This window comes from Lontra canadensis, unplaced genomic scaffold (assembly GCF_010015895.1).
Source record: "Lontra canadensis isolate GAN:19392208 unplaced genomic scaffold, GSC_riverotter_1.0 scaffold60, whole genome shotgun sequence".
Classification (NCBI taxonomy): domain Eukaryota; kingdom Metazoa; phylum Chordata; class Mammalia; order Carnivora; family Mustelidae; genus Lontra; species Lontra canadensis.
In genome coordinates this window covers 8,645,416-8,672,459 of record NW_022631054.1, presented here as the reverse complement: position 1 = coordinate 8,672,459, position 27,044 = coordinate 8,645,416, and the positions used below count along the sequence as shown (strand labels likewise).

General features: G+C 51.0%; 3 protein-coding genes across 5 annotated transcripts in view; 2 read left to right on the top strand and 1 right to left on the bottom strand.

The window, feature by feature from the left end:
* FOXJ3 (forkhead box J3) overlaps window positions 1–9,373 on the top strand; it is a 151,880-nt gene extending 142,507 nt beyond the window's left edge. For all 3 annotated transcript variants that reach the window (XM_032877464.1, XM_032877462.1, XM_032877463.1), the window contains 2 exons: window positions 4,226–4,333; window positions 6,363–9,373. In XM_032877464.1, coding sequence (XP_032733355.1) covers window positions 4,226–4,333; window positions 6,363–6,478 — 224 coding nt within the window. In that variant the 3' untranslated portion in view covers window positions 6,479–9,373. The remainder of the gene's footprint in view (window positions 1–4,225; window positions 4,334–6,362) is intronic.
* A 9,174-nt stretch (window positions 9,374–18,547) lies between these two features.
* GUCA2A (guanylate cyclase activator 2A) lies at window positions 18,548–20,015 on the top strand. The gene is made up of 3 exons (XM_032877030.1): window positions 18,548–18,733; window positions 19,217–19,403; window positions 19,771–20,015. The coding sequence occupies exons 1-3, from the start codon at window positions 18,659–18,661 to the stop codon at window positions 19,833–19,835; spliced, it is 327 nt and encodes a 108-aa protein (XP_032732921.1). The 5' UTR covers window positions 18,548–18,658; the 3' UTR covers window positions 19,836–20,015.
* Window positions 20,016–23,528: 3,513 nt separating this feature from the next.
* GUCA2B (guanylate cyclase activator 2B) lies at window positions 23,529–25,784 on the bottom strand. Its single transcript, XM_032877699.1, has 3 exons — window positions 25,707–25,784; window positions 24,423–24,621; window positions 23,529–23,669 (listed from the first exon to the last, which is right to left on the bottom strand). The coding sequence occupies exons 1-3, from the start codon at window positions 25,782–25,784 to the stop codon at window positions 23,608–23,610; spliced, it is 339 nt and encodes a 112-aa protein (XP_032733590.1). The 3' UTR covers window positions 23,529–23,607.
* Window positions 25,785–27,044: the final 1,260 nt, after the last annotated feature.

Sequence of the window (27,044 nt, the reverse complement as noted above, 5' to 3'; positions counted from 1 at the left end):
AAACAAGATTTTCTTCGATTTTGTGACCTAAATTTCTAAGTAAGGTCCAAGTGTACCTTCTGGTTTTGGAACTTGGCACTCTTGGTCATGGAAAAAGTACTAATCATCTGCTCCTTGCTGTCCCACGTGAGAGTGGCCAAGCACCACTTCTGTATTCTTTCTAGACTGAGATCATGGGTTATTTCTCAAAGCCCTTTGTTACTCCATGGTCATTTCTTCTTGACCTTTGACCTGGATTTATTTGGATCTGATACTCTGATTGTTTTATTAATTTTTTCTGCCATCTTTCCTTTTTATTGCCATCACCTTCCTTCTCTAGGGTCCCCACAACTCACTTGATTCTCAGCGCTACTCCACTTACAGCCTATTAAAAAGGCAGAAGACCTATCATTTTCCCTCATTTTTATCCTCTCCCGACTCCCCTTCCCCTTTTGTCTTTTCCTTCTGAGTCAGAAGAACTTTATCCAGCCTTGGCCTGCCAAGCCATGTTGGCTTTTGTCAACACTTCTCTGATCAGTGCTAGTTCTCCAGATGTTTGTCACCTTGTACCCACTGATGTCTTCTCATAGACACTCAGGTTTTTTACATGCCCAGCCTGCTTCCTTTTTAAGTCTGTCTTTTTCTATCATTATTTTATTCTTCTTCTCACATCCCTCTGTATCAGATCCATTCAGATATTATCCCACTTCCTGTCTCTCGACCCCCCAGCACATCTTTGCCACAAATTCAAAATGGAATGTAAGAGGGGTCTTAGAGCTGTTAATTTTATGCTTTCATCTAACAGATAAAAGCTGTTAACTGAAACTGAGACCAGAGAGAGAAAGCAACTTGCCTAAAATTACAAAGTTCATTTGGGTATAGATCTTGACTCCCTGAATATAGTCTCTCCATATCCTTCAGACTTTCCTTTTCACTTCTGCCTTCAAGATTCACCTTCTTGTAAATACCTCTTTGGGCTCCCTCGAGGTGCTATAATGTGTTAGCGTGGAAGAGAGAAGGGAAGGAGAAAAGGATGTTATAGTACACAGTGTCTCTCCTTTCTAAATCATTTTAGCTGTGTTTACAATTTGTCTTGTCCAGTAATGTTTAAGTACTCTAGCTGTGCTGTTCTTAATGAGGGCTCAGCTTAAAGGTCATTAAATAAGGGTAGGTGTACATTTGATCATTAAATAAGGGTAGGTGTACGTTTCATACAGATATTTACTTAAACTTTTTCTGTGCCTAACTATGTATTGGGCAGTAGGGATGAATAATAAGTCCGAATATCCCCTAATTTCAAGGAGCTCATTCATAGTCTGGTGTGATGAAGACTGCACTTCTGCCATAGAACAGTGGAGTAAGAAAATGGGGCTTAACTGTCTTGGGGAGATAGAAAAACTTCCTAGAGGAAGACAGCTTGAAGCTGGCTTTGCAGGATAAATGGGATTTTTACAAGACACAGATATATCTGATCACTTCTGTGCTCAAAATCTTTCATCGGTGCCCAGTTTTCTCAGTAAAAAACAAAGTCTTTGTGGCCTCTCTGGCGTCACACAGTCTGGTCCCCCATTACTCTCTGACCTTGTATCCTAATCCCCTCCCCTCAGCTCTCTGCTTCCATACCAGTGGCCTCCTTTGTATTCTTTGAACATACCAGACACACTCCACCTACCTCAGAGCCTTTTTTGTAGCTGTTTTTCCCTTTGTGTGGAGTGGTCTTCTCCCAGATAGATACATGGCTCACTCATGTCCTTAATATTGTTCATTTTTTTTTCTCCATAAACACCTCCTCAAGTGATGCCTTCCCTGACCATTCTGTTTAAATGACATTTATGTCCAGCATTCCTTGTCCCCTCTCCCTGCTTTATTTTTTTCTGTAGTGTGCATAATATATTAAGGTACTTTGTTTGCTGCCCTCAGCCTGAGAATATGCTTCAAAAAGAGAGAGTTTGTTGGGGCACCAGATTGGCTCCATTGGTAGAGCATGCGATTCTTGATCTTGGGGTCGATGAGTTCAAACCCCAGATTGAGTGTGGAGCTTACTTTAAAAAAAAAAAAAAAAAAAAAGGAAGTTTGTTTTTTGTTTTTTTTTTTTCATTTCTATATACCCAGTGCCTAGAGCAAGCCTATAACATAAATAACTTCTTGAATGAATGAATGGTCATTCAACAAGAGTCTACTTCCAATAAATATGTGATTAGATTTTTTAAATTCTCCTATGTTCTAAATGTTGTAGGATCTCAGAAGTCCTTGAAAAGTACATTGGAAGTTAATTTTTTGTTTAACAAGTCCAGGTTGACTCATTATTTAGAATGGAATGAGAACATGAGAAAAAAAGAGGAGTAATGAGAATTTCTTTATGAAAATAAAAGTGTTGGGAATGTGACAGAATTTCAAAAAGTTAGTCTGTTTAATGTGGGTGACATGTTTATTCCTGTGATCCTTGTTTATTCCTGTAATTCTTCTCTAGTTGTTATCTCACTCCCCTTTTAAGTTAAGAATTACTAAGCCAAAAACAATACATACACAGAATTTCCATAAAAATCAGTTGTCTTTTTATTGTGATTTGAGCTCTTACAGATGAGTAGAAAGAGAACTAAGATTTTATAACACAGGCTGAAAAGTCACTGATAAACCAGTGAGTGTGTTACTGAGAGTGGCGTGGCCTCTCCAGCCTGCTGCAGTTTTAGGTGTGCTGGCCACTCATGTGAAAGCTGATCAACACTTGGGGGTGGGTTTTTTCCTCTAAGAATATCCCAGAGCTACAGGTTAATGTAACTCTTCTCTCTTTTCCTCCTAAATCTTCAGTATGGTAAATTGGTCAGAGAGCTTAGTTCTGACTGTAAACTTCACTATTAAAAGGCATGTCGTCTTGGGAGGCAATGGCTGGAAGTCAGAAGCGCTGGGTTCTGTTCCTGGTTCTGTCTCATTTTCTCTCTAGTTTTATGTCCTCATGTGCATGAACAGAGGTAGGCCTGAATTAGGCTGTCTCAGAGGCTGTTTTAAGCGTGGACAGTCTGACATTCCAGTGACAGGTAAAAACTTGTGAGTAGCCAAATAGTGTTTTCCTACCTTGAGTCTCTTTTTAGTTGCCTCTGGGAAAATGGTTGCTGTTTACTAGTTTGATTACAGTATTGTTAGATGCAGTTGTAATTTGTGTGATACAAGGGATACCTAAGGGAGAAATAGCCTTTCCAGTATTCCAGATGTTCCATACAGTGTGAGCCAGTGTTTTGCTGCTTCTTCCCCAGGAGCAGTTGGGGGTAGGCATGTGATGTTTGCTCCCTTTCCTTTCTACTTTGCATTAGGATGCAGTGTAATTGACATTTTAGAGCTGTTTTATTTAATGGCTCCTGTTGACAAAAATATATTAAATTTAAGAATCTTCAGAAATGCCATTCAAATGAGATGTTTCCCACATTCTCACTTTTTTTTTTTAAGATTTTATTTATTTATTTGATAGAGATCACAAGTAGGCAGAGAGGCAGGCAGAGAGAGAGAAGGAGAAGCAGGCTGCACACTCAGCAGAGAGCCTGATGTGGGGTTCAATCCAGAATCCTGAGACCATGACCTGAGCCGAAAGCAGAGGCTTAACCCACTGAGCCACCCAGGCACCTTCTCACTTCTAAATAATACTTTTTTCATCACCTTTACTTGGTATAGCTTTTTAAAATTTGTGCAAATCTTTCCTGTCACTTTGTGCCTCCGTTCATTTTGTTAATCAGCTAGGGTACACATAGATAAGTCTACTTTGAAAGTGAGAAAATCAGGGAGAGAGGTAGAGTGGTTAGTAGAAATAGCCTATGATCTAGCAGAACTGAATGCTAGTGCTAACCCTGTCAAACTGATGTGCCTTTGGGCACATCAGCTTAGTCTTTTTGAGCCTCAGTTGCCTCATCCATAAAATGGGGATAATCCCTGTTGTGCCCTCATTTTGGACTTAGTGGGAGGCTCAGATGATAAAACAGTTATGAAAATGCTTTTGAACTGTTATGTGGTGTGTAACAGCAACAGTAAAGATGACTTCACTGGAGGCTTCCAGACAGCAAGAGGCAGTGCCAGAATTAGCATCAGTGTACTCACACTCAGCCTGGTACCACCTTTGGTATTAGCATCTGAAAGGAGTAATTTTTCTTTCTCTTTTCTTAATTTAGTTCTAGGTAATAATTTTATTAAGGTTTTAATGTTTGAATTGTTTTATTTATGTAAGTATGTTTTCCTTCATTCTGCTTTTCAATCTGATTAGGAAATTTGTACATAGACTCCAGGCAAAATCTCCCTCCTTCAGTGATGCCACCCCCTGGTTACCCTCACATCCCACAGGCACTCAGCACTCCAGGAACAACAATTGCAGGTAATTTGGGGTGTGTTGTATTGCAGTTGGTACTCAGAGAGTAATATTAAAAAGACTTTAGCTGTCCCATTGTGAGCGAGTCTGTTCAGGAGGGAGTGAACTCCTGGGTAAGGGAGGATGGGGTGACAGTCTTACAGTTACTTGGCTTCAGTGTCGGGTGAAGGGATTCAAGTGTCATTTGGTGTTTGGACCATATGACCTGAGTCTCTCTGATGTTGTGATTCTCCTTATTGTCCTGCCTCTCTGAAGAGGTCCAGGGACATTAGAGCTTGTCCTGGGGTCTTAGGGATCTTTGTGGCTTTTTGACTCTGACGCAACTTGAGTAGGCTTGAGAACCCGCTTTGGTTGGCTTCTGTGTATTCTCCACTCGTTCTGATGTTCCCCCAGCTCTCGTTTCTGAGGAAGTCTCTTACAGAGGAGTAAGTCGCAGGAGTTGCTGCTAGTTCATACACTGTTCCCCCTGGGTTCCTGAATGCAGGATAAGTTACATTTTCAGGGCAGCAAAGGCAGGCACATGGTTAGAGGTAGAAGGTAGCTCATTGGTGATCTAGATGAAGAAGTCCAGCTCAGGAGTAGAGATACCTTGCCCAGAGCTGCCAGTTTGCTGTAACCAAACCAAGACTTAAGTCTTAATATCTGGATTTAGAGTTCGTTGTTGATTTTTCTTACGTACCATGCTGTCCTCCACTTAGGCTGCTCAGGGAACAGGAAGGTCATGTGCAGATGTGAATTTAAAACCTCCAAAGAAGTGTGTGCCAGGTAGTATGGAGGAAGACTTGTGGCCAAGTAACCTGTTCTTTGATGGCCAAGGAGGAATGGGTATTATCTGTCCTCAGCACTCACCAGGAACTTGTAGGTGGCAAGATCTGGTCGTTCAGACTCTGGAACCAAATTCGCAGGGTTTGCCTTCCGGTGCTTTGCCACTTGATAGCTACCTTAATCCTCCTGGCTCATGAGGCCCCCTTGTCTGTTAAAGGGAACTTACAACATTGCCTAACTCCTAGGGTTGTTAAGAGAATTAAATGAGGATTAGATGTAAGTCACTTAAATTTAGCACCTGGTGCATAGTAAGGAATTTCTAAGTTAAAAAATAAATACAGGCATTTCTGCTATACTGCAATATATTGAAAATTTAGCATTTTATAAAATGATGCATTAAAAATTACAGGGCTTATAAGAAAAATGAGATTAGCAGCAGATTGCTTGAAACTTTGTAATTGGATCAAGCAAATCAAACAAAACTGCAACAATCCAGTAAAAATTCCACATTAAAAGGATATGTTTAATTCCTAATAGAAGAATGAATTCTGCAAATAAATAGAGGTTATTACTTGAGAAAAAAGTCTGGTTTGGAAGGGGGTTTGTCAAAGCTGTGGAGACAAGGGCACAATGCACCAAAATTGGGGAGCACGAGCTGCACGCGACCACAGTAACCTAAGGAGAGTGTGGAGAGGGTGGGCAGCCCGCTCTCCACTCTGGTCTACCGTGGCTCCCCTGCACTCAGCTGTGTTCACGTTCTCTGTGTTCACCCACTGTTACTTGGCGGCCCAAAAGTTAACTTGCTAGTGAGAGTTCAGGATGACCCAGTGTGACTTCACTGGTACACTACATCATTCTCCCTTTACCATTCTCATGGGAGCCAGTTCTTGTTACTGAAACATGTACTGATGCAGGACAGACTAAGAGAAGGGGCCGCATCAGCGTTCAGGCACCCTAGTATTCTTTCTATGCCCTTCTTGCTACCTCCTGGTGGAATCAAAACGGGCATGGCTTTTGGAATCAAGGAACTGAATTCAAATCTCTTCCCCTTACTGATTGTATGACCTTGGGTAACTTGCTCTGTCCTCTTTAACCTCTGCCCTGTCGTTCATAAAATGAGGGTCATAAGAGCTACATCGGTGAAGGCTTCTGGGTGGATTAGGAAGATAATGTGCACCGAGGGCCTGGCACAAAGGAAGTGCTCAGTAGGCATTCGTTTATTCCTTTCTTCATTACCCAAGTCCCTGCTGACATTGCCTCCTCCTTCCAGGCCATCACGGAGCCATGAACCAGCAGCACATGATGCCTTCCCAAGCCTTCCAGATGCGGCGCTCTCTGCCTCCAGATGACATCCAGGATGACTTTGATTGGGATTCAATTGTGTAGAGCTTGTTTCTGCAAGGCACCAGACCCCAGCATCACCTTTCTGTGCAGTGAAGGGGAAAGATTTAAGAGAATCCAGTTGAGAAAACAAAGTTGCTAATCACTTTACCGATGTTATCAGAATTTCTTTTGAAGACAATCAAAAAGATTTTAGCTGGATAACTTACTGCTTTTATCTGACCCAAACAAGTACTACATGTTTGTCTCCCTGCCAGCTGCCCTACGTAGCTCCTGTTATGTGATTTGAACGGCTTTTGCATATTTGTGTCAGTTTGATGTTGACCACAAGTGCCAGACTGATTTTTCAGACAGAGCCTATTTTGCTGCAAGCAGTTTATAGATACATATGTGTAAATATATGTACAAAAATTACTGAAAGGCTTCAGTTTTTCTAATTGGATTACTACGTCTTGAGAAGAAAGTTACTGTGAGTTTTTATTCCTTGTTAGGCTATTTTCTGCAGGATGCGTTTAACTGATGTAGGCAACTGAAAGGAAATAGATTTTTTCAAAGCCCAGTTCCCCTTACTTAATCTTTTTCAGAAGTGTGGGTATTGAGTTCTACTCAGTAAGTCAAAGAACCCAGAGTTTGATACTCTCCAAACAATCCAGAGGGGCATGTTGTTCCTGAGCAGCATAAAGAACTGACCAAATTTATTTTGATGTTTGGGGGATTACAGAGTTTATGTTGTACCTTGTCAATGTCTGTATTCCTAAATCTGCATTAACAGTTCTGAAATGTATTTGATCGGTTAGCAGCTGGGCATTGCTTGGCTCTTTAACAAAATCATTGCCTCCATATTCACTCATGTATTTATTATTCAAAAGTGTTATTTTAATATTTATTGCTACCTTCTGTGAATGCTCAGCTCCTATATGGTTCATTAAGGAGAAGTGTGGTGTCTGAAAGCACAGAATTGTTTTACTTAAGAGTTTACAGACAAGACAATCAGAGAGATTGTGTCGTTCTCTTTATCGTCGCTCCTTTTACCATGTGAGTATATTTCTCTATCTTAGCATTCCTGCTGATGGAGATGTATTAGCGAAATAGGATTTTTCTGGAATTCGAATCAGAGTTCATTTGGGCAATAGAACAGCAGGGCACTGTTGATAACGAGAGTTTCCTCACTCATTCTGTTTCCATTTAGGAAGCACTGAAAGGAGGATAGAGCCACACACGGATTTTATTTGTCTCAGTCTTCAGTGCAGATATCCTTAAGTCGTCTGCTGTTTCTCTTGTCCTGTGTGTCTGTGTACGCATGACGTTTGGTTACTTTGAAATACAGCGTGCCTCCTTAGGGTTTTTATTAGTTGTTTCTTATTTTGTTTCATATTATATCATAGTTACTTTGCATGGATTGATTGTCTTAGTTTTATAATAAAAGTAACAGAAATGAGATTTTTTTAAATGAATAGATTTTAAATTGGTTCTTTAGACCATAAAAAAGGCAGAATTTCTTTCAGTTATAATGGGGGAATGATATGTTCCATTGAATCAAGGAGTAATAACTGTTCACTGGTTGCTTTTTAGCATCTCTCATCTCTGTCAGCCATGCTTTAAGTCACTTTAATTAGCCGTAGTGATAATGTGGTTGAGTGTTCTCTACTTGAACTAAACAGATAGACATCTTTGTTTCTGTATGTGTGTATGTGAGAGTGTTTGTCAGCGTGCGTGGGTATTTTTTTTTAATGGAGTATTGCCTTTAATGAATCACTGGGAAGCCAGTCATAGTAAAGGCTGGTGAGGTTGGGGAGAAAGGAAGGGCTTTATGTTCTTTTGTTTGGACCCTGCTTGGAATGAGAAAAGAAGGTCAGTTCCAGCCCCTTGGATCAGTGAAAATCAGGAGGATTCTGGCAAGGCAGCCAACAGGCCCCTTAAACAGATCAGAGGCAAGATGAGATAGCAGCCTGCAGAGCAAAAACTTGAAAAAATTGGGGGGGGGGGGGTGGATTTTCAATAGTCTGCTCAAGTCACTGTTTTCTGGATACCAAAATAGCTGTTTTGAAACTTTAAATTGCTTGGGTAGCAATGTGCACTTTAAAACAATTTGGGTATTGGAATGCAGTCTTACCTTGAATGATTTGAGTAGAAACCACTGATGAAGATTTTACAAATTTTTTGAAGCTAATTTCCTGTTTGGCAATCATTTACTGATTTGCAGTGATCAATATTTCTATGAGCATTTAAATTTACCACAAATGGCCCTGGAGGCAGAGCCTCCACTCAGACCCATTGCACTCTTTTGATTCTGGGGGCCCAAGAGCCTAAGACAGGCCTTCTAATGGGCTCCAGCCAGCCCGAGCCATCTGGCGGGGTGCAGAGCATCCCCTCTAGTGGCTCTTTCAGTTGGTAGTTGTTAATGCAGAGCAAGTTCTGTTTTGGGTCTAAATTGACTGAAGACTTTTGGGGGAAAAGAATAATAAATGCATATAATCAAATGGGGGTACTCTGTCCAGGAAAATAATCCGACTGGCATTTGTGGCAGTTTTTGAAATGTAAATGTATTCATGTGTGTTCTTGTAAATACATGTCTCTCAGATGTCCTTTGAAGTGGGAGGGAATCAATCCGGGGATTATTTCAAATGGAATAGAGTATTTTGATATTGTTCATTCAGAGGGTGATGTGTACATATCTATATTGTATATATGTGATGAAAATGCATTGGCTTTTTGTGCAAACACAATCTGCTCTCTGTACTGCTGTTGGACAGTCAGTGTTTTAATGTTTCTACAGTTTTGCTATTGCACGATTTCATATTTTGCCTCTATGATGAACGGCACCCATTCTTTGTAACTGTTTAGTGCTGTAAAGAAATACCCCAAGTGTCATTAGGATTGTTGCTGCCAGAACTGATATGCATGAATGGCACTTAAAATAAATATATTATGTTAACTCTATCTACAACACCAGTTGGTCTGTGTCACTCGCTACAATTGAGGGAACAAGATTGGAGCCAGACCCGATGCAGAAACTTGCAAACAGTCCTTGTGGTCTTGGAGATTGTGTCCCGTGTGTTGTTGCCTTTAGGAGTATCTCACTAGCTCTGTGAACTTTTCAGTGCCTTCAAAATGAGGATAATACCTATCTCCTAGAGTTGTAGTGGGAGTAAATTAATTAATGCATTTAAACATTTAAAATAGTACCTGGAACATGAAGAAATACTCAGCATGTGCCAGGTGCTGTGCTAAGTAGATACTGTTATCCTCATTTTACAGTGTGGTTACAACTCAGAGGTACCGTGGCTTACCCAGCTCCTTTATTGGGAGTGACAGAACTGAGTTTGAATCAGGTCGTTTGATTCCAGTGCCATGTTCTTTTACACCAGCCTCTGTTAGTTTCAAGAAATTCCCGTGCCCTGCCCGTATCCTTGACCCCATTCTTGCCCCCACATCAGCCTTCCCAGGAGAAAGCCACAACTCTTGCCCCTTTAGTGAGTGCAAACTTACCCAGGACAGCCAACAGACAGCAGCTCAGGCGGACAGCCCAGGGGAGCCGCTCTGAAGGTGTACCCTGGCAAGGCAAGGTTCTGGTGGTGAGGAGTCGGATTATGCTGAAGGCTGAGGCAGTGGTCGCAGGAGGGCCTCAGCCTGGCATGGGCTACTTAAGTTGAGTGTTGAAAGGGTCCTGGACAGACAAGAGGTTTTTCCATTTACACCACTGCTCTGAGCCAGGCACGGAAGCTGGATTAGCATAGGGATGGGGATCACAGCGGAAATGATGGTTTTGCTGGTAAAGACCCAAGCACAGCAATCCTGTGATAAGTGGTGGGGTTCCAACTTGACTGATAGGGAAACAGGTTCAGAGGCTAAGCACTGAACAGACCAACAATACTGCTGGAAGTAGAACGTGAAGCTGCAGTCTGCCTAATTCAAGAACGGGAGGGCCTCCTACCAATCCCATAATCCTGCTCAGGGCCTCTTCCTGCTTCTAGCTGAACCCATATTATCATTGCCAGGAAAAGCTATTTATTGCAATTTTACCACTGGGGAAACTGAGGCTCAGAAAGTTTAACTTGCTTAAGTTCTCATAGCCAGTAGGGGACTTAGGATAATTCAGTCTGACTCCAAGTCTCATTTCTTTCTTTCTTTTTTTTAAAGATTTTTATTTATTTATTTGAGAGAGGGACAGTGAGAGAGAGCATGAGATGGGGGGAAGGTCAGAGGGAGAAGCAGACTCTCTGTGGAGCTGGGCCAAGGCTCATTTCTTTTTACCTCACTGCCTTCCAAAAGGGAATTTTCCCAAAGCCAGAGGTAATGTCTACCCACTAGTGTCTGTGTGTGTCTGGGAGGGAGGAGCTCTGTTTTCTTCCCATTATAGGTAAATCGTGGTCATTAGCAGTACCTCGGAAAGGCTGTAGTAGGGGCTCACTTAAATCCAGTCACTTTGTGCTGATTCAGGCACAGCTGAAGTGCAACTTTGGGCTAATCAAATGAAAAAAGTAAATAAGATCATTAAGATGCATGTTTAATTCTCAAGGCTTTGACATGTTCCAGTGTGCAAAGGGCTGTTATTTATAGATGTGCCCTTACCAGCTGGATGAAGCAGTCCCGTGAAAGCCACGTAAGCATCGTTAGCATTCACGTAAGGCTTGACTACATCTAAACGCCCTAGAGTCATAAGTATCTTGAAGGCCTCAAGCTAGAAGCAGCCTTTGAAATCATCTAAGTCCCTGCATTTTGCTGTTGAGAACACAGACCCAGAGAGGGAAGTGGCTTGCTCAAAGTCACGTATCCAGAGGAAAATTCGGGAAAGGGAGGAGTGGGGAGTGTCACCTACTTGGCAGGAATTTAAAATTCCTAAACACGTCGCCTTACTTGCCCTATGCAGGAACCTGACACGGTACTGTTACTGCCCCATTTTACAGAAGAGAGGCGGGCACAGTACTGCTGCCTCCTGCGAGAATTCATTTGAAGCTCTCCAAGGCAGTTGTGCACACCTGGCCAACAAGAGAAACTGGGAACAGTCTCTAGAAAATGCTATCCACCTGCAATGAGTGTGGGGCCCTCTGTGGATGGGAGGTGGCAGCTGAACCTGAGACTGTAACCGGTAGCTGCTCCCTGTCCTGCCTGCGTGAGCACCTGCGTCCGCACCAAGAGTGACCGGGCCTTTGGATGCAAGTCAGCTACCTCAAAGGCAGACTCTAACCAAGAATTAGAAAAACGGGCCATGTTGGCCTTATTCAGACTTGGCATCTTCATCCCCAAACTGCCGAGGGCATTTTCTAGAGTGATTTTGAACTTCCCTCCCTTTGGGTTTCCCTCCGTGTATGACGTGTAACTGGTCAGCACGTGCAGAGCGCAGACGTGGTGGGCGGCTGCGGCAGAGCCAGAATGCAGCCCCAAGTCAGGGCCGTCTCCAGCCTCCCACTCACAAGCAGTGGCTCCTAAGTAACGCTGACCCAGTAGTACAGAATAGGACAGCTACCTCTACTTGTTAGTTAATATCACTTCTCCCAAGCCCCGTGGAGATGGTATTTACTCTCTGAGACAGCTGTGTGGTAGCTAGTATTCTCAACCTCACGTGTAAACAAATCTGAGCCATAAAGTGAGTAAGTCCCTTTGGCCAGGGTCTTCCAGCTGGTGGTAGAAATGATGGTGGTAATAATAATAATAGCCGTAGTAGTACTAGCATCAGCAGTGACAGAGCTGGGATTTCATACCTAGGGCTCCCAGCCACCCTCTTCACAATGTGTTGTCAATTCCCGGCTGTGCTGTGCTTCCCCGCTGTGCCCGCCGCTGTGGGGCAGAGCACAAGAGCCTTAGAACAAAGCAGTGAGGCTGCAGTGAGCACAGAGGCCACCAGAGGGCGCAAGGCTGCCAGCTGTGTGCCTTTCCCGTTTCTGAAGGTTGGACTTTCCCACTGGGGGCTCTGCTCCCTTTCTCCACAACCCCCATGGCCGGGGCCTCCCAAAGACAGGGAGGCTCGCCCAGTGGCGAGCCCCCAGAATCTTTTCCCACATCAGAGGTTGCTAGAGGGAGCCAAGGAGCCCCTATAGTTCTCATCACTAAACGTACTGGTGGGGCCCACTGCAGAGCTGGGCTGCCGAGCTGTCTCTGAGCCTGCTGCCCTCCTCCAGGCCCCCAGGGCAGAATGCGGGGAGGTCATCCCACTTCCAACCCCAAACTCAGAGTGTCCTGAGGCTCTGGGAGTGCCGACGCTAGAGGCTGGCATTGTTTTGGCTGGTGCAGAGAGGGCTGTGGCCTGGCCAACCACATACCTTGCCCTCCCAGCCCTGCCTCAGCCTAAGCTGACTTTGGTGTCCCCACACACTCACACTCACACTCTCCTGCGGCTGGCACAAACATTGTGGGTATCACCGCCATTTGCCAGGCCCCCTACCCTGTATTTGAGCCATTATCTGAGTTAACAACCCCCGCGGCTTTGGAGGCCGAGTCTTTGTCTCCCTTCTACGGCAGGACGGTGCTGTTGAGAGACATGAAGTCATCTGCCCAAGGTCACAGCCCGGTGAGACAGGCCGGTGACAGAACAGGAAGCCAGCTCCTCCTCCTTCCAGTTTCTTCCCACTGAGGTATGCTGTCTCTACCACAAAACTCCCCTGGTGCCCTTGACCTCTCTCAAGGCTAGTCACCACACCCATCCCGCCCCACCCTACCCCAGCGCGGAATCCAAGCTGACGTCATGGAGGGTGAAGATGCCTCTCTCTCAACGCAGGCCCCAAAAGATCAGAGCGGCAACTTCCTGTCCTGGACAATGGCAATAAAGACATCTGAGGACATCTCCCACCCTTCCCAGGCTTGATGACGTTCACAGGCAGAGGCTGCCCTGGGAACAGTCCTCTGGTTCCGTGTGAGTGAAAGTACACAAACTGTGGGACTCTGGGCTCCTTGGAAGTCCCATACCTGGGTGACAAAAGATGGCCATGTGACAGATGGTGCCCATGGGGCCTTATGTGTGTGTGAGACTGCTCATGAGCAAGTCCCTCCTTGCGTGTGTGTGCTCGTGTGTGCTTGTGTATCTGCGTGCTCGTCAGGGGCAGATAGAGCATGCTGGGGGTGGGGAGATAACTCCTTGCTCAAATTCTGCCTCCCTCCTCCCTTCTGAGCCTTCTTAGCAACTAGTGTCCCCTCAGGGGCCCAGGTCCCAGGGGACACTTGCCTGGGGGAGAGCTGGGTTCCCAGGCACCGTCAGGGTTGGGGTCTGTGGGTACGATGCTGGTGAATTCTTCCCCTTCCCTCATCTATACCTTGCTCCGGTGGCGGCGGCTCCCTACTGATCTGAGCTGCATTTCCAATCTAGCTCTACCTGCCCCTACCCCACCCAGAGCTATACCAGGCCAGGCCGGAACCTGGCTCCTCCCGAGCTGCTGGCTTGTGGCTGAGCATGTTCCCTGTAGGCCCCAAAGGCCACAAAAACAAAGGAGTCAGTGGAAAGAACACAGATTCTGCAATCAGAAGAAGCTGGAATTCCATCTGGGCAAGACGTCCTTTCTGAGCCTCAGTTTCCTTATTTGTAAAATGGAGATGGAATGTCTTACCTCAAAGTGTTGAGGAGAAGTCAGATGGAAGGCAGCCAGCGCGGGCCCTGGCACACCACAGTCCCCAAGACCACTGTGCCAGGTCTGTCTCCCTCCTCTCCCACATGCAGTCTCTCGCTGCCCTGCCCGGACCGGCTGCCTCTCCAGCACACGTCCTCACCCTCCCGGAGCACTGGCAGGAGTGGAACGCATCCCTTTGCAGGACTGGTACTGCACCATACCTAGGCAGCCCGCTCCCACCCTTAGTGCCACGACAGTCTTTTGAAAGTGATGCTCTTCCCATGGTCTTACCCTGCTCTGATAGGCTCCCCACGGTCTCAAGGTGAAGGGCAAATGTCTCAGCCCGGTAGTTAAAGCCTCCTTCTCTGGCTGTCACCCACAGCACCTCTTGACACATTTTCTGCTTCAGCATCCCCTCCCCCAACTCCCTTCCCCTCCGTGCTTCCCACTGCCCTCCCTTTGCCCCACAGCCCCCATCTCTGTGGGTCCAAATCTGCCCATTGATCAAGGCTCAGTTCAAACGCCACCTCGGCTGGCAAGCATTCCCATACCTGGCCCCACGGGAACTTCTCTCATGGCTCTCAGTCTGCTTCCCACAGGTCCGTCCTCCCTCTAGCCTGTGGCCTCTGGGGAATGTGGCCAGAGCTCCCGCTGTGCCTCTTTCCTTCCTGACAGTCTTCGGGGAGGTGGGGTGTTCTGTGGCCAACACCCAGAGTAGACTGAGGGCTGGGGGGACAGGAGGCAGCTGCCGGTGAATGGGGTGCTACCATGGCCTCATTCTGGCCAGGCCACAGGGATGTGACATGAAAAGCCAACGGCCTCCTGGAGCCTGGAGGAAAGAGCCTGCCTCCCAGGGCATGGGGGAGAGGAGGGCACCCTCCAGCCCAAAGCAGCAAGGCTCAAAAGATTGGGCGTCCTTCAAGACAGGCCCACACCTCATGCAGGTCCACTCTAAGGAGGGAATGTGGAGGTATACGATGCACGCCTCCTGAGGTGTCAGGAAGGCCATGGGTGATGGCAAGGCTGCCGGCATTGGGTTGCATTATGGGAGGGCTTCATTTAAATGGAAAGGGTGGTGGAGCCCTGGGGGATTTTGGGCGCCAATTTTCAGCTTTGTGATTCTAGCTGCTGCCGAGTGCACCTGTCAATGAATGTGAAAAGTTGTGCATTCCCCTAGGCCTAGGTAGCCACATGGCTTGTGTCCACACTGATCCTCCGTTGGCTGGGTGCCCTGTGCAGTGCGCTACCAATACAACTGTACCTGGCTCCTGTGTATTACGCACCCTTGGGAAAGTCATTGGCCTCTCACCCTCTCTGGGCTTCTGAACTTCAGTTTAGCCATCAATAAAATGGGCTTCTATAGTTAGTTCTGACGTAAATAGTAAAAATGTTAGAGGCGGATAGAACCCAGAGGAGGTGGAGATGGTCTTAAGCCAGACTTGCTGGAGCTGGGCTTCAAGGAGGCAACTTTTCTAGACAATATGAAATTCACAAAGTAGCTCTTGTCTCCATCTTTCAGATGTGGAAGCAGATTCTGGGAAAGGCCACGCAGCTGTTCCCTGAAGGAGCTGGGACTCTGACCCGGGGCTGCCTCGCTTCAAAGCTGGAGCTCTGTTGCCTCAGCAGGTCTGGGCCCTTCTTCCCAATTCACTCCTAGGAGCACTTTTGGGATCCTGTGGAAGGGTGAGCAGAGGCTGACCACGAAGGGCCTTGAATGCCAAGCCAGGGAGTCTGGGCTTTCTTCTGAAGGTCTGGGGCAGCCGATGGGGGGGTTTTCAGGTGGGGTGGCAGGTCGTAGAGGTGGCACGGCTTGGAAGGCTACAGAGGAGCCAGAGTTTGCCAGAAGGGGTGGCCTTGGATGTGGGCAGCCCAGGAACCCCAGCCCCACCTGCTGCTGATAAGGAATAAAGAGGGCTATGGGAGTCCGGGGGACCAGTGCCCCAGGATCAGGTGGGGACCTGTGGTTCTGGAAGGGCCCCAGCTTCTTCAACACAGGAGCACACGGAGGGGGCCTGCACTCACACCTGGGCCAGGGCTGGGCTGGGAACTGTGAGGGTACGGGAAGGGGAGTTGGTTCCCATTTCCCAGGGCAGACGTCAGAGGTGGTTAGTAGGGCAGGGCCCAAAGATTTGAGGCTAGGAACCATTTCCTCTTTCCCAGAGCATGAACCACGTCACTCCCGCAACCCCCGACCTGTTCCAGTTCTGCCTCACACCAGGTAGGCCCGGGCTAGGGGAGAAAGAGACTTTAGGAAATAAAGCCCTCTCCCCACCCCCGTCCCTCTGTAGCTGGGGAGGGGAAAGACTGAAGACCAAGGTCAGCCAGATACAGGGCTCTCCCAGCCCACAGCAGCCCTGCCCAAGCCCCATCCTTAATGTTCAACTCTATTTCATTTCGCTTGACCCCCAGTCCTAGGACCAGCCTCAGCTGTACTCCAGATTTGTACCTGGTGGTTCATCTCCATCCCCATCACAGCAAACTCTACCCTTCAGCCTGGACTCCATAACCCACCAGAGCCTGTCCTGCCCCTCCCCCTCCCAGATGCACACTCCCACCCAGCAGTCAGCAAATGGAGACCACCATGCAGCTGGACCGGACGTGCAGACCCCGGTGTGGGTACGTGCATGGGCACGCGTGTGTGCGCATGTGCACGCGCGCGCGCACGCACACACACACACACACACACACACACACAGGAGAGGGGAGGGAAGTCCAGTCCAGCCGTGAGGACTGGCCTGGGAGAGCAGGTAGAGCAAGTGTTTCCTCCTCCCTTAGGCAGGAACCCTTTGCAGTTCCCTCCCTGCCAGGCTCTGCTCCTCCAGTTCCTTCTTCAGCACTGACTCTCTCCACCCAGGGATTCTGGCCTCTGTTCCCTACCTGAAAGCTGTCCTGGCTTCTGGCCTGGTTTGTTTGTAGATTAGAACGATGGAGTGCCCAGGGCTTTCCTTCTTCTGTGTCCTGGGGGCCTTGCTCACAACAGAACGGAAGGACCATGCACTGCGCTGGAGGGTCCAAGCCTAGAGGGGCAGAAACGCACCCAGGTGATCCTACCCAACAAGACCCCTGGGAGGGGAATGCAGCTGGTTCTGTGGGAACTAAGAGGGGTCATTTAGGTGGGGAGGCAGCGGGGGGGATAGTCAGTCTGGGCCTTCAAGTCTGAGCAGGAGTTCACCTACTGATGAGGATGGAAAGGCCTTCCAGACAGATAAAACAGCATGTTCAAAGGCAGGGAAGCATGTTCAGGAAGGTTGGGGGAAGTGAACCGGTTAAGAAAAGTCAGGTTGGGGAGATTAGGTTGGTCTAGTTCGGGAAGAAGGGGAGAAGAGGAGGGAACATGTGGTGGGGGTGGTAGTTGGAAGGCAGAAACAGCAGAACTGAGGTTAGGGGAGCACGGGCAAGGGTGTAGGGAGGAGTTCATTCTGGGACACTCTGAGGTTGAAGGACAGGCACATCAGCGCCGAATGAGGACGGGCTGTGGCTCAGGTGGTCACCAGAGGGGTCAAGAGGGACCAGAAGCTGCTGCTATTGATGAAAATAATAATAATGGGATGGACCTTTCACTGAGTGATTTCTGCGTGCTGGCGCTGAGCTAAGCATTTTTACATCATCTAATCCTCAGAATAAGTCTACAAGGTAGGTGTTAGCAGTGGCATTGATCCACATGGGGTGCTGAGGCTCAGAGAGGAGAAACAATTTGCTCAAGTTCATACACATTAAAAGCGTGTGGAAGGTAGCACTTGAACCCAGGCCCATGGGACAGCAGAGCTGAGTCCTTGCTCAAAGTCACAGTGGCCAAACCTAGTACCTACCTTGGTCTACAACTCATCTCTTGTCCTTTGAAGCTCCCTTGTAACCCCCCTCTCCCCCCAGGCTGAACTACTCACACTCCCTGAATATTCCAGACCTGTTTACCTCCCGCTTGTTCCACGTAGCATCCTCTGCAAGAAATGGCCTACCCCTGGCCCCTTTTCTTTCTTTCTTTTTTTTTTTAAAGATTTTAATTATTTATTTGACAGACAGAGATCACAAGTAGGCAGAGAAGCAGGCAGAGAGAGAGGGGGAAGCAGGCTCCCGGCTGAGCAGAGAGCCCAGATGCGGGGCTCGATCCCAAGAGCCTGGGATCATGACCTGAGCCAAAGGCAGAGGCTTTAACCCACTTAGCCAATCAGGCACCCCCCTGGCCCCTTTTCTAGGAAAATTCCACTCTCTCCAGAACTCAGTGCTGACACAACCTTCTTTGGGAAATGTTCCTGAACTCCCAACCCCTGCTCTGGATGGGACGGCTCCTCCATCCACCCCACCCCCCCCACCGCCTACTCCCCCTAATAACCCTGCTTTACCACTGTTTGCCCTGCCGCCCCACCCCATCACTCCACCTGGCAGGGAGACCAGGTGTCAGGGAGTGTGTGTGCGGGGTGAATGAATGCAGGACCCAGCCGGGGGGGGGGGGTGTTAAAGTGGGAGCCCAGGGAGGGGTCAGAGTTCTGCAGAGCTGCTCCGGGGACTGATCTCCCTCTTACTGCCAGGGCGGTCCTGAGCCTTATCTGATTAGCCCTGAGTTGACAGGCAAGCCGGTGAGATGCTGATAAGGCTCCCTAGTTACTCAGTAACCATGCCCTCTTAAAAGTCCCACTGTTTCCCTCGGGCATCCAGAGCCAACCACTCCTCCCTCTTGGTGGCCGCTGTCATGGACACCTTCCTTCTCTCTGCACTGTGCCTCCTTGGGACCTGGGCTGTCCTGGCAGGGGGAGTCACCGTGCAGGTAAATCCTTTGGCCCAGCTGGCTCTCTGCCCCCAGTGCCCAGGGACTGTCCTCTAAGACAGCACTCTCCTTGGGCCTGGAGCAGAGGGTGCGTCTCCGGTGTGGCTCTTTCTCAGGAGCGGGTCTCAGCCCTGCCTTCTACACTTTCCCCTTCAAACTTACGGAGAGAAGAGAAATCACCATTTAGGGAAAGGGAGGTGATGAGACAGTTTACGGAGTGCCTGCCCGGAGTCAGGTTCCTCCTACCATCGCCCTGCGAAAATGGGATTATTAGTCCCATTCTCGGAGGAGGAAAACAAGTCTCAGAGAAGTTTTTACCTGGCCCTAGGCACGTGGCTGGGAAGTGAAGGTGCTCGATTCAATTCTAGACCTTCCACCTCAGTCCGGTCTGTAGCCAGAGCCCTGGCCTGGGTCTTGGGAGTTCTGCGGACATCCTGGAGGGATCTTCAGGCTGACCTCATACTCTGCGCATGTCCCTCTCAGGATGGAAAGTTCTCTTTTCCTCTGGAGTCAGTGAAGAAGCTCAAGGAGCTCCAGGAGCTCCAGGAGCCCCGCACCAGGAAGAGTGGTGAGCCCGCGGTTCCCCAAGTCTGCAGCCACCAGAAGTTTCCAGAAGAACTCAAACCCCTCTGCAAGGAGACCAATGCCCGGGAGATCCTCCATAGGCTGGGTGAGTAGCTTCCTCTCCGGTGGGTGGGGCCTGGGAAGCCCCTGATTGGTGGCCCCGGAGGGAGAGATGTGCTCTGATTGGTGAGTCCGCTGAACCCATTCTAAGTTGTAATTGGCGAAGCTTGCTTTTGAAAGATCCTCGCTCTGGCCGGTGATTGGTTGGTGGTTCTGGGTCCCGGGCCCTCTAGCCTTCGCTATTGCTCCTCTTGGGTGGAATCCCCACTCTGACTGGATGGCTTGAGTGGTACCGGTTTGGGGAGGAAAGACCCGCGGGTGGGCGGGGACAGGCCTGGGCTTCTCCTGGGGACTCAGGGGCGCAAGGGAAGTTGGAGGCTCTGACCCTCCGGCACCCCATCTCTCCTGCACAGAGGCCATTGCGGAGGACCCGAGGTCGTGTGAGATCTGTGCCTTCGCAGCCTGTGCGGGGTGCTAGGACAGCTCGCGGCCCCCTGGCCCTCCCCCGCAGGATGCTCCGCTCCTGCAGCAGCAGCAGCCTTCAGGGGAAGAGTGAAGAGTGGGTGGCCTGGGGCGGCCTGGGAAGGCCCAGCCCCTGACCCATCCCAGTTGCCGGTGCTTCCCAGGATCCACTGCAACCCTCCGCTAATAAACCAGTTCCCAGAGTCATCCTGGTGTCCTTTCCTTCCTGCCTTCATTTGCCAGTGGACTTGGAAGCCAGCTTTCTAAGGGTTCCTACCCTGCCCGGCAAGCTCGGGGTTTAGTATGGGCCTCCCCCCAGTGAAGCTGCCCCCCGCCCAGGGGTTGTCACCACGCACAGGCACTGAGGGGACCTCAACCCCCAGACCACCCATGGTGCAGGTGGAATTTGTGCTTTTCTTCCACATCTCTGGGGACACTGGAGACACTGGGCCCTGAGTGAGTGCAGGAGTCTGCGGGTGTGGATGTCCCCCACACAGCTTGAGGGGTGGTGAGACTGGCCCCAGGCTCAGGAGTGTTCAAGGTCCCGCAGGCCCCGGTCCCCATGGACCACAGCAGTGTAGCCTTCTCTGCGGGGAACACACCTCAAGCCCGGCCCTCACCCCTTCTTCTCTGCTCCCCTTACCTGTGCTCGGCTCCTCTTCCCACACTCCTAGCCAGATTAAGTTCTCCCTGAGACCCCAAGGCTGTGCTCCTGTGGCCTCTTCTCCTCAGATGCCCCTCCCAGGAGGGGCTTTGTGTTCCCACTCTGTCCCTGGTGCCCTGTGGGCACTTTGATCAGCTGTACCCCTTGTAGGGCTCTGGCCCGCTGTGCTAGAGTGGCTACTGTGCCTGGGAAGGTCTCTCTGACCCCCAGGGCAGGTGAAACCCACCACACTGATGACTGTGGGAGGACACAACCAAGGGCAGTGGGGAAAGCCAGAGCTACACAGGCCGGCCTCAGGTCTTGCACATACTGTGTGATGCTAGGAAAGTCGCTTTCCCTCTCCGTGCCTCAGTGTCCTACCCTGTAAAACTGGGACTTTGATAGTGATAGTACCTGCCTCCCAGGCTGGGTGAAATACTGTAAATGCGTACATCATGCAGGTAAAGTTCAGGCCATGTGCAAACAGAGAATCAATAAATGGTTAAAAACAAACAAACCAGAAAATGGGGAACCAGGGCCAGGCTGAGAGAGGTTCAGACAAGGACGAGGAGGTAAGGCACAGAGGGCCGCTTGTTAGCAAAGTTAGAGGGAAGGGGGAAAGAGGAGTGACCACGGCATTTCTTGGGAAGTTGGTTGGAGGGGAAGGGACATAGGGTGATTCAGGTAGAATTCCCCGGGCTGCAGAATTGGAATTTGCAGGGTGTGTGTCTTCAGGTCAGAAGAGGCTTTGTGAAGGGGGCGGGGAGGCAGGCATTTCCATTAGCGCTTGGAATATGCACTGGGGTGGATGGACATTGAAAACCAATCTGGAGGTAGGAAGGCAGAGGGCATTCTAGAAGGTGGAGTAGGTGCGGGCATAGCATGGGGAAGGTCCGAGGCACTGGAAGGGTCCGGTAGGGACAGGGTAGGTCCTGGGAGGCACACATGGCTGGGTTTGAACCTGCGGGTGTCACTTACATGTTGTGAAGCCTTCTCTGAGACTTGGTTTCTTCATCCAAAAATGGGAATGCTAGCAGACCCCAGCGCTGCAGGGGGATTTGAGGAGACGCAGGGTGGGGCAGGGTCATTTAATGCTCCTACTCTGGACCTGGACTCGGGGGGTGGATCCTGGCTCTGCTGTTGGCAGCTACGTGCCTGTGGCCAGGACTCAGCCTCTCCTCCCCTCAGGCTCCTTCATCTGTAAAATAGGGATGACAAGAATCCCTACTTTGTGAGGTTGAGTGAAGATTAAATGAGGTGACCCAGGAAAAGCTTTTATAGCCCCGCTGGGCCCATAATGGGCGCTCTGCTGGTGCTGCCAGCATTGTCCATGTGGGTGGCTCAGCCTGAGCCTGGCACGTCATAGAAGCTCGGTGAGTGGCCGTTCCCTTCACCGCCTCCTCCCCAGGCAGGTGGGGACTCAGCATAGCTGAGGGGAGCAGTGGAAGCTGAGGCCAGACGGTGCTTGGGCTCGGTTTAGATTTGACAGGGGGTACTAGGGAGCCATAGAAGGATAAGGGACCCCATCAGAGCAGTTCCTCTGGCATGCTGGGCACCAGAGACACAGCAGGCACTTCGAAGGGCCCAGCCAGCCTTGCATGTGGGGTGAAGGAGAGGAAAGAACTAGAGCTCTGGGTTTTGTGGCCTGGTGGAGTGGGAGACTGCAGGGCTCATGAGCAGCACTGGGCTGTCGGGAAGGGCAGCTGGTCTGGGGGAGTTCGCCATGGCCTTGGCTCTGGGTGAACTGAGCTCAGAGACCACGGCCCCCTTTGTGTCTGGCTCTCCTCTGGCTGCACAGGACAGGGGCTGTGGAGGAGCCCAGCCTGTGGAAAGGCTCAGGAGTTGGCGGCAGCTGTGAGAACACAGGGGCCCCTCTGTGAGGCAACGTCAGTGTGGCCCTGGGCCACGGGGAGCCACTAATGTGGTGGTTGAGAGCATGGGGTCTGGCCCGGCCTGCCATTCTGCCACTTCACTGAGCCTGCCATCCTGGATGAGCCTGTCACCCTGGACTAGTTGGGTCTCTGTCTGCATGTGGGTCTCTTTATTTGTAAAGCGGAGTGGTTATTGAACAGTACCGGCTTCATTAGACTGTTTCCAGGACTCTGTGAGTTTAGAGTAGGGCCTAGGGTACAGCAAATGCTCAAGAGACTTTGCATTTTTTAAAAAATTTTATTTATTTGAGAGAGGGAGAGCTAGCGAGAAGGAGCACACAGCAGAGGGAGAAGGAGAGGGAGAAGCAGGCTTCCTGCCGAGCAGGGAGCCTGATGTGGGGCTCAATCCCAGGACCCCGGGATCATGACCTGAGCCAGAGGGGAATGGTTAACAACTGAGCCACCAGGCCACCCAGGCACCGTGACATTGGTTATTATTATTATTATTATTATTCCTCAGGGTCGCCAGGATGGAGGGAAGGAGGAAAGGTCTCCCTTCTGGAGCTGGCCAGACCGTGCTAGCGAACCTGAGAAGGGAGGGAGCTCAGGATGGTAAGGGTGAAGGTCAAGGCCCATCTTCTCAGGAGCCCCAGGGCAGAGGCAGCCCAGACACCTGGCCTGGGGAGGGGGCACCACGTGGTTTTTCCCTGTACCCCCCCAATCGGTGCAGCCCCACCTCCAGGGGAAGCTCTCTGCCCCCCAACTCCCCCTGCATCCTGGGCTGGAGCACAGTTTGGGCTCTGCAGCTGGGCTCGGCCTGGAGCTCGACTTGTGGGGTCAGATGGGTCCAGGCACTCTGCAGCGTCTAAGCTCTGTGATTTTGGGGGACTCATTCCACGCCCCAGCCCTGCCAGCCTCCCTCCTCCTGTGTGAAATAGGGCTCGTTGATCCAATTCCTCAGGCACTAGAAACGGAAAACCCCTGCCTGTGTCCTGAGATCAGCCTTTCTGCCTGCGCACTCAGCTTCCCAAGCAGCTCTGCTGGGGGCTCCCGGGGATGGACACATGGACTCCGACTCGGGGTGTAGGTAGTTGGGCATCTTTATTAGGCAGACTCCCCTCCAACCATGTGTTCAACCGCCTTGTGCCACGTCTAGCCGCTCGGGCCTCGGACCGGTGATGGTGATGCATGCAGAGGCCTCGAACTGGGGGTGTGGGCTGGGAAGGCAGCAGGCTGGGGGCAGCGTGCACGTGGGCTCAGGGCAGCCAGCCCCGTCAGAGGCAGCCGGTGCAGGCGACATTCACACACAGCTCGCAGTTGTCGTTAGCAATGCTCTCTGGGCAGGGGACAAGACCAGTCAGTAGCTGCCCACGAGACATGGGGGCTGGGGCAGCCAGAGAAGGCCGGCTCTGGAGAGGGCTTGACCGTGTCACCAGCATCTCTCTCAAGGGTCCGGAGCCTCAAGTTTCAACAGCAGAGAGTGGCCCGGGGCCGAGTCCCAGGCCTCTCCTGCCTCCCGGTGCCTGGGCCAGCCCCTTACACCCTTGGGGCTGGGGATATCCCTGTTGGCTCTCTCAGGAGGAGAGGGGGCCGGGCACAGGGCCGGGCACAGGCCTGACACTTCATGGGTGTCACACTCGCTGGCCAGCTCTGCTCCCTCACATTTTGGCTTAGATGTCACCTCCTCTTGGAAGGCTTTCAGCCCCCTTATGGGACCCCAGACGTGAGCCATCTCCCCTCGGTCCCCTGTGCTTCCCCCATTGCCCCCCCAGCACCCCCCACCCCTATTGCGGTCCTTGCTTACAGGGTTCTGGCCCAGGCCTCCCTTCCCTGTTTAGAGGTGGGAACCTGTGAAGTCCGCCACGACCATCAGCGGTCCGGGGTGCTGGGGACCGAGGGGTTCCTGTCGTGTCTGACTTGTGGTGCCCAGGCAGGGAAGGCCAGAGCCTGAGCTTTTTGACTCTCCCTGTCCCAGGCACTGGGTGCTTACTAGAAAGAACATGAAGTGGTGGAGCTGCGGGGGTGGGGAGGAGGGAGAGCGGGGAGGGGGTTGGTAGGCAGGACGCTCCGCAGGGGTGAGGATACTCACTCAAGGCCTGGAGGACGCTGGCAGCTTTCTTGGATGCGCAGACGGGCTCGAGGTCCTGCGGCAGGGCCGGGTGGTGACACACGGAAGGCACAAGGCTCTGGGCCTGGAGTCCGGAGACTCTGGAGGGGTTGGGCCCCCTCTGCTCCTCCAGGTCCCTCAGCTTCTTCACTGATTCCAGCTGGACCTGGAAGCCTTGGTGCTGGAGGGCCGGAAGGGACAGGAAGTGAGAGGGTATCAAAACCCGGGCCGGGACACTCAGAGCATCTCAGACCTCGCAGAGCCTTCCCTGTTCTCATGGGGGGTCCTGGGAGCAGGGACTGCGGGGGAGGTGGGGAGCTGGTGCCTGGTACGTCATACCCCACCATGCCACAGGCCCCCCATTACTGTGTATGAGGTCACAGCGAGGCTGGGGAGCAAGTGATTCAAGGTATGGGCTTTGGAGATCCGCGGAACCCCAGTTCAAATCCCGGTTCTTCACAACTGGCCTCCTGTCTCTTCCGCACTTGGGGCCTCATCAGATTCATGCACCTCCCTAGTGCCTGGCACCTGGGCCACACTCGGTAACGGGGTGATCTCCCCTGAACGGACATGGCACAGTGGCACCCCCAGCTGGCCGGTTCCAAGGCCAGAGATGCAGGGGGAAGCTGCCTTCCCCCACCGCCCCCACAAGGAGGCCCCACCGGGAGTCAAGAATGTGTCAGATTCCCAGGGCCACAGACGTCCCCCTCCTTGCTGGCTCCTGGCATCCTGGCACCCCACAGGCAGGCCCTGGAAGGAGCCCCGGGCCCCCTGCTGACTTCACTCTGAGCCTTTGTGTATACTGGGCCCTCTGCCCCGAGGGGTCCACATCCTCTGTGCCCAGCTGCCTCCTGCTCAGCCTGCAAGGTCAGCTGTCACCTGCCAAGGAACCTTCTTCTGGTGACTCTCTCCCACCCACCCGTACATGGGCGACCAGAGAGACTCCTCTCCTTCGGGGCTCCTTAAGGGCGGGGACCACATCTTGTTCCAGCTTCTGAACTCTGACCAGGATGTGCCTTCTGAGAGAGCAGTGGTGACTAGCGGTGGTTTATTATTGCTGTCATCACCTTTGTCATTGCCATCGGCGCTCCGGCTGCCCCCACCCACCTGCTGTCTTGTTCTCTGGGTTGTGCTTAAGTGTTGGGGTGAGCCCTGGGCGCTTTCTTTCCCGTATCCCATGAATTTCCTAGCGTCCGTCCCCTCATCATCCCAGCCCCTCCCCTTGGGGACCTTCAGGCGAAGGGCACAGTGGCCAGAGGGACTCACCTGAATGGAGACTGAGTGTGTGTCCTGCAGCAGCAGGAGGAAGACCACAGCCACCCTGGGCAGGAGCCCTGACACCATCCTGCCACTCATCTCACTCCGTCTGTATCCCATTGTCCCCGTCCACAGACTCTCATCTGCTTCCCCAGTGAGGAGCTCTTTATAGGCCGGATTCCAGTGCCCTGGTCACTCATTAACTGGCTAGCTGGGGTGGGGCTGACAGCTGGCTGGCTCTCTGACAAGCCTGAGCCCATTCCCAGGAAGGGGGCTGGGGGTGATAAGGGCAGGGAGGCCCAGAGCTCCTAGGAGGAGGCACCTGGGGTAGGGGGAGGGAGGCTCTGTGGGAGGGCCTTGGACTCACCACTTACCTTAGATCCAGAAGACACCTAGTCAAGTGGAATGATGGAGAGACCATTCTTTTTTTTTTTTTTTAAGATTTTATTTATTTATTTGTTAGAGAGAGAGAGAGAGCGCAAGCACAGGCAGACAGAGTGGTAGGCAGAGGCAGAGGGAGAAGCAGGCTCCCCCCGACCAAGCAAGGAGCCCGAGGACGCTGGGATCATGACCTGAGCCGAAGGCAGCCGCTTAACCAACTGAGCCACCCAGGCGTCTCTGAAGAGACCATTCTACAGACTGAGAAAGTGAGGCTCAAGAGGTGACGTAACTTGCCCCAGGTCACCAAGCCAGCTGATGGCAAGAGCAGGGACTCAAGTGTCTTTGACTCAGGTCAGCCCATGGTCCTTTCTTCACAGCCTTGGAGACAGAAGGACTTGGGCTCAAATCCTGGTCCTGCTGCCGCTAAGGGAGTTTGGACAAGTCACACCAACTCCAACGAGCCTGTTTCGCTCTCCCATCAAGTGGGCATAGTGACAAAATCTGCTGCATGAGGTCCCTTGTGGGGATGATGGGGCCAGGCCCTCTTGAGTCCCCGGGGAACAGGGAACAGGCAGTGCCTAACCCACCAGCCCAAGGGCTGTTCGTTGGTCAGACAGAAGAGGGTAAAGTCCCCAAGGGTGTCATCGCCGCTTCCACCCAGCAGCTGTTAACAGTGCTCGAGCTAAGGCTCACCTCTGCTGGGCAGGGAGCCCGGCACGGGACGGGCACCCCACTCACGACACTCAGTTGAGGCCCAGGTGGCCCAGCTAGGCTCACTCTCCAACCTGTAGCTAAAATTTGACCTCATCAGGCCCTAATACCCTGCTTGCCCACAGCTTTGCTGATGAATTCCACCTCCCTGAAATGCCTGTCTCCCCCTTTTCCTTATCTTGGGATGGAATGGGAAAGGGCTTGGGTGAGTTCTGGCATTTCCTATGTCTGGCTTTGAATCCAGACTTCAGCCTT

Coding starts and splice junctions, on each gene's coding strand:
- GUCA2A (XM_032877030.1), top strand. CDS start 18,659: ATGGACACCTTCCTTCTCTCTGCACTGTGCCTCCTTGGGACCTGGGCT. Junction 18,734..19,216: donor CAGGGGGAGTCACCGTGCAG/GTAAATCCTTTG, acceptor TGTCCCTCTCAG/GATGGAAAGTTCTCTTTTCC. Junction 19,404..19,770: donor GGAGATCCTCCATAGGCTGG/GTGAGTAGCTTC, acceptor TCTCCTGCACAG/AGGCCATTGCGGAGGACCCG.
- GUCA2B (XM_032877699.1), bottom strand. CDS start 25,784: ATGGTGTCAGGGCTCCTGCCCAGGGTGGCTGTGGTCTTCCTCCTGCTG. Junction 24,622..25,706: donor CACACTCAGTCTCCATTCAG/GTGAGTCCCTCT, acceptor CCGGCCCTCCAG/CACCAAGGCTTCCAGGTCCA. Junction 23,670..24,422: donor CAGCGTCCTCCAGGCCTTGA/GTGAGTATCCTC, acceptor TCCCCTGCCCAG/AGAGCATTGCTAACGACAAC.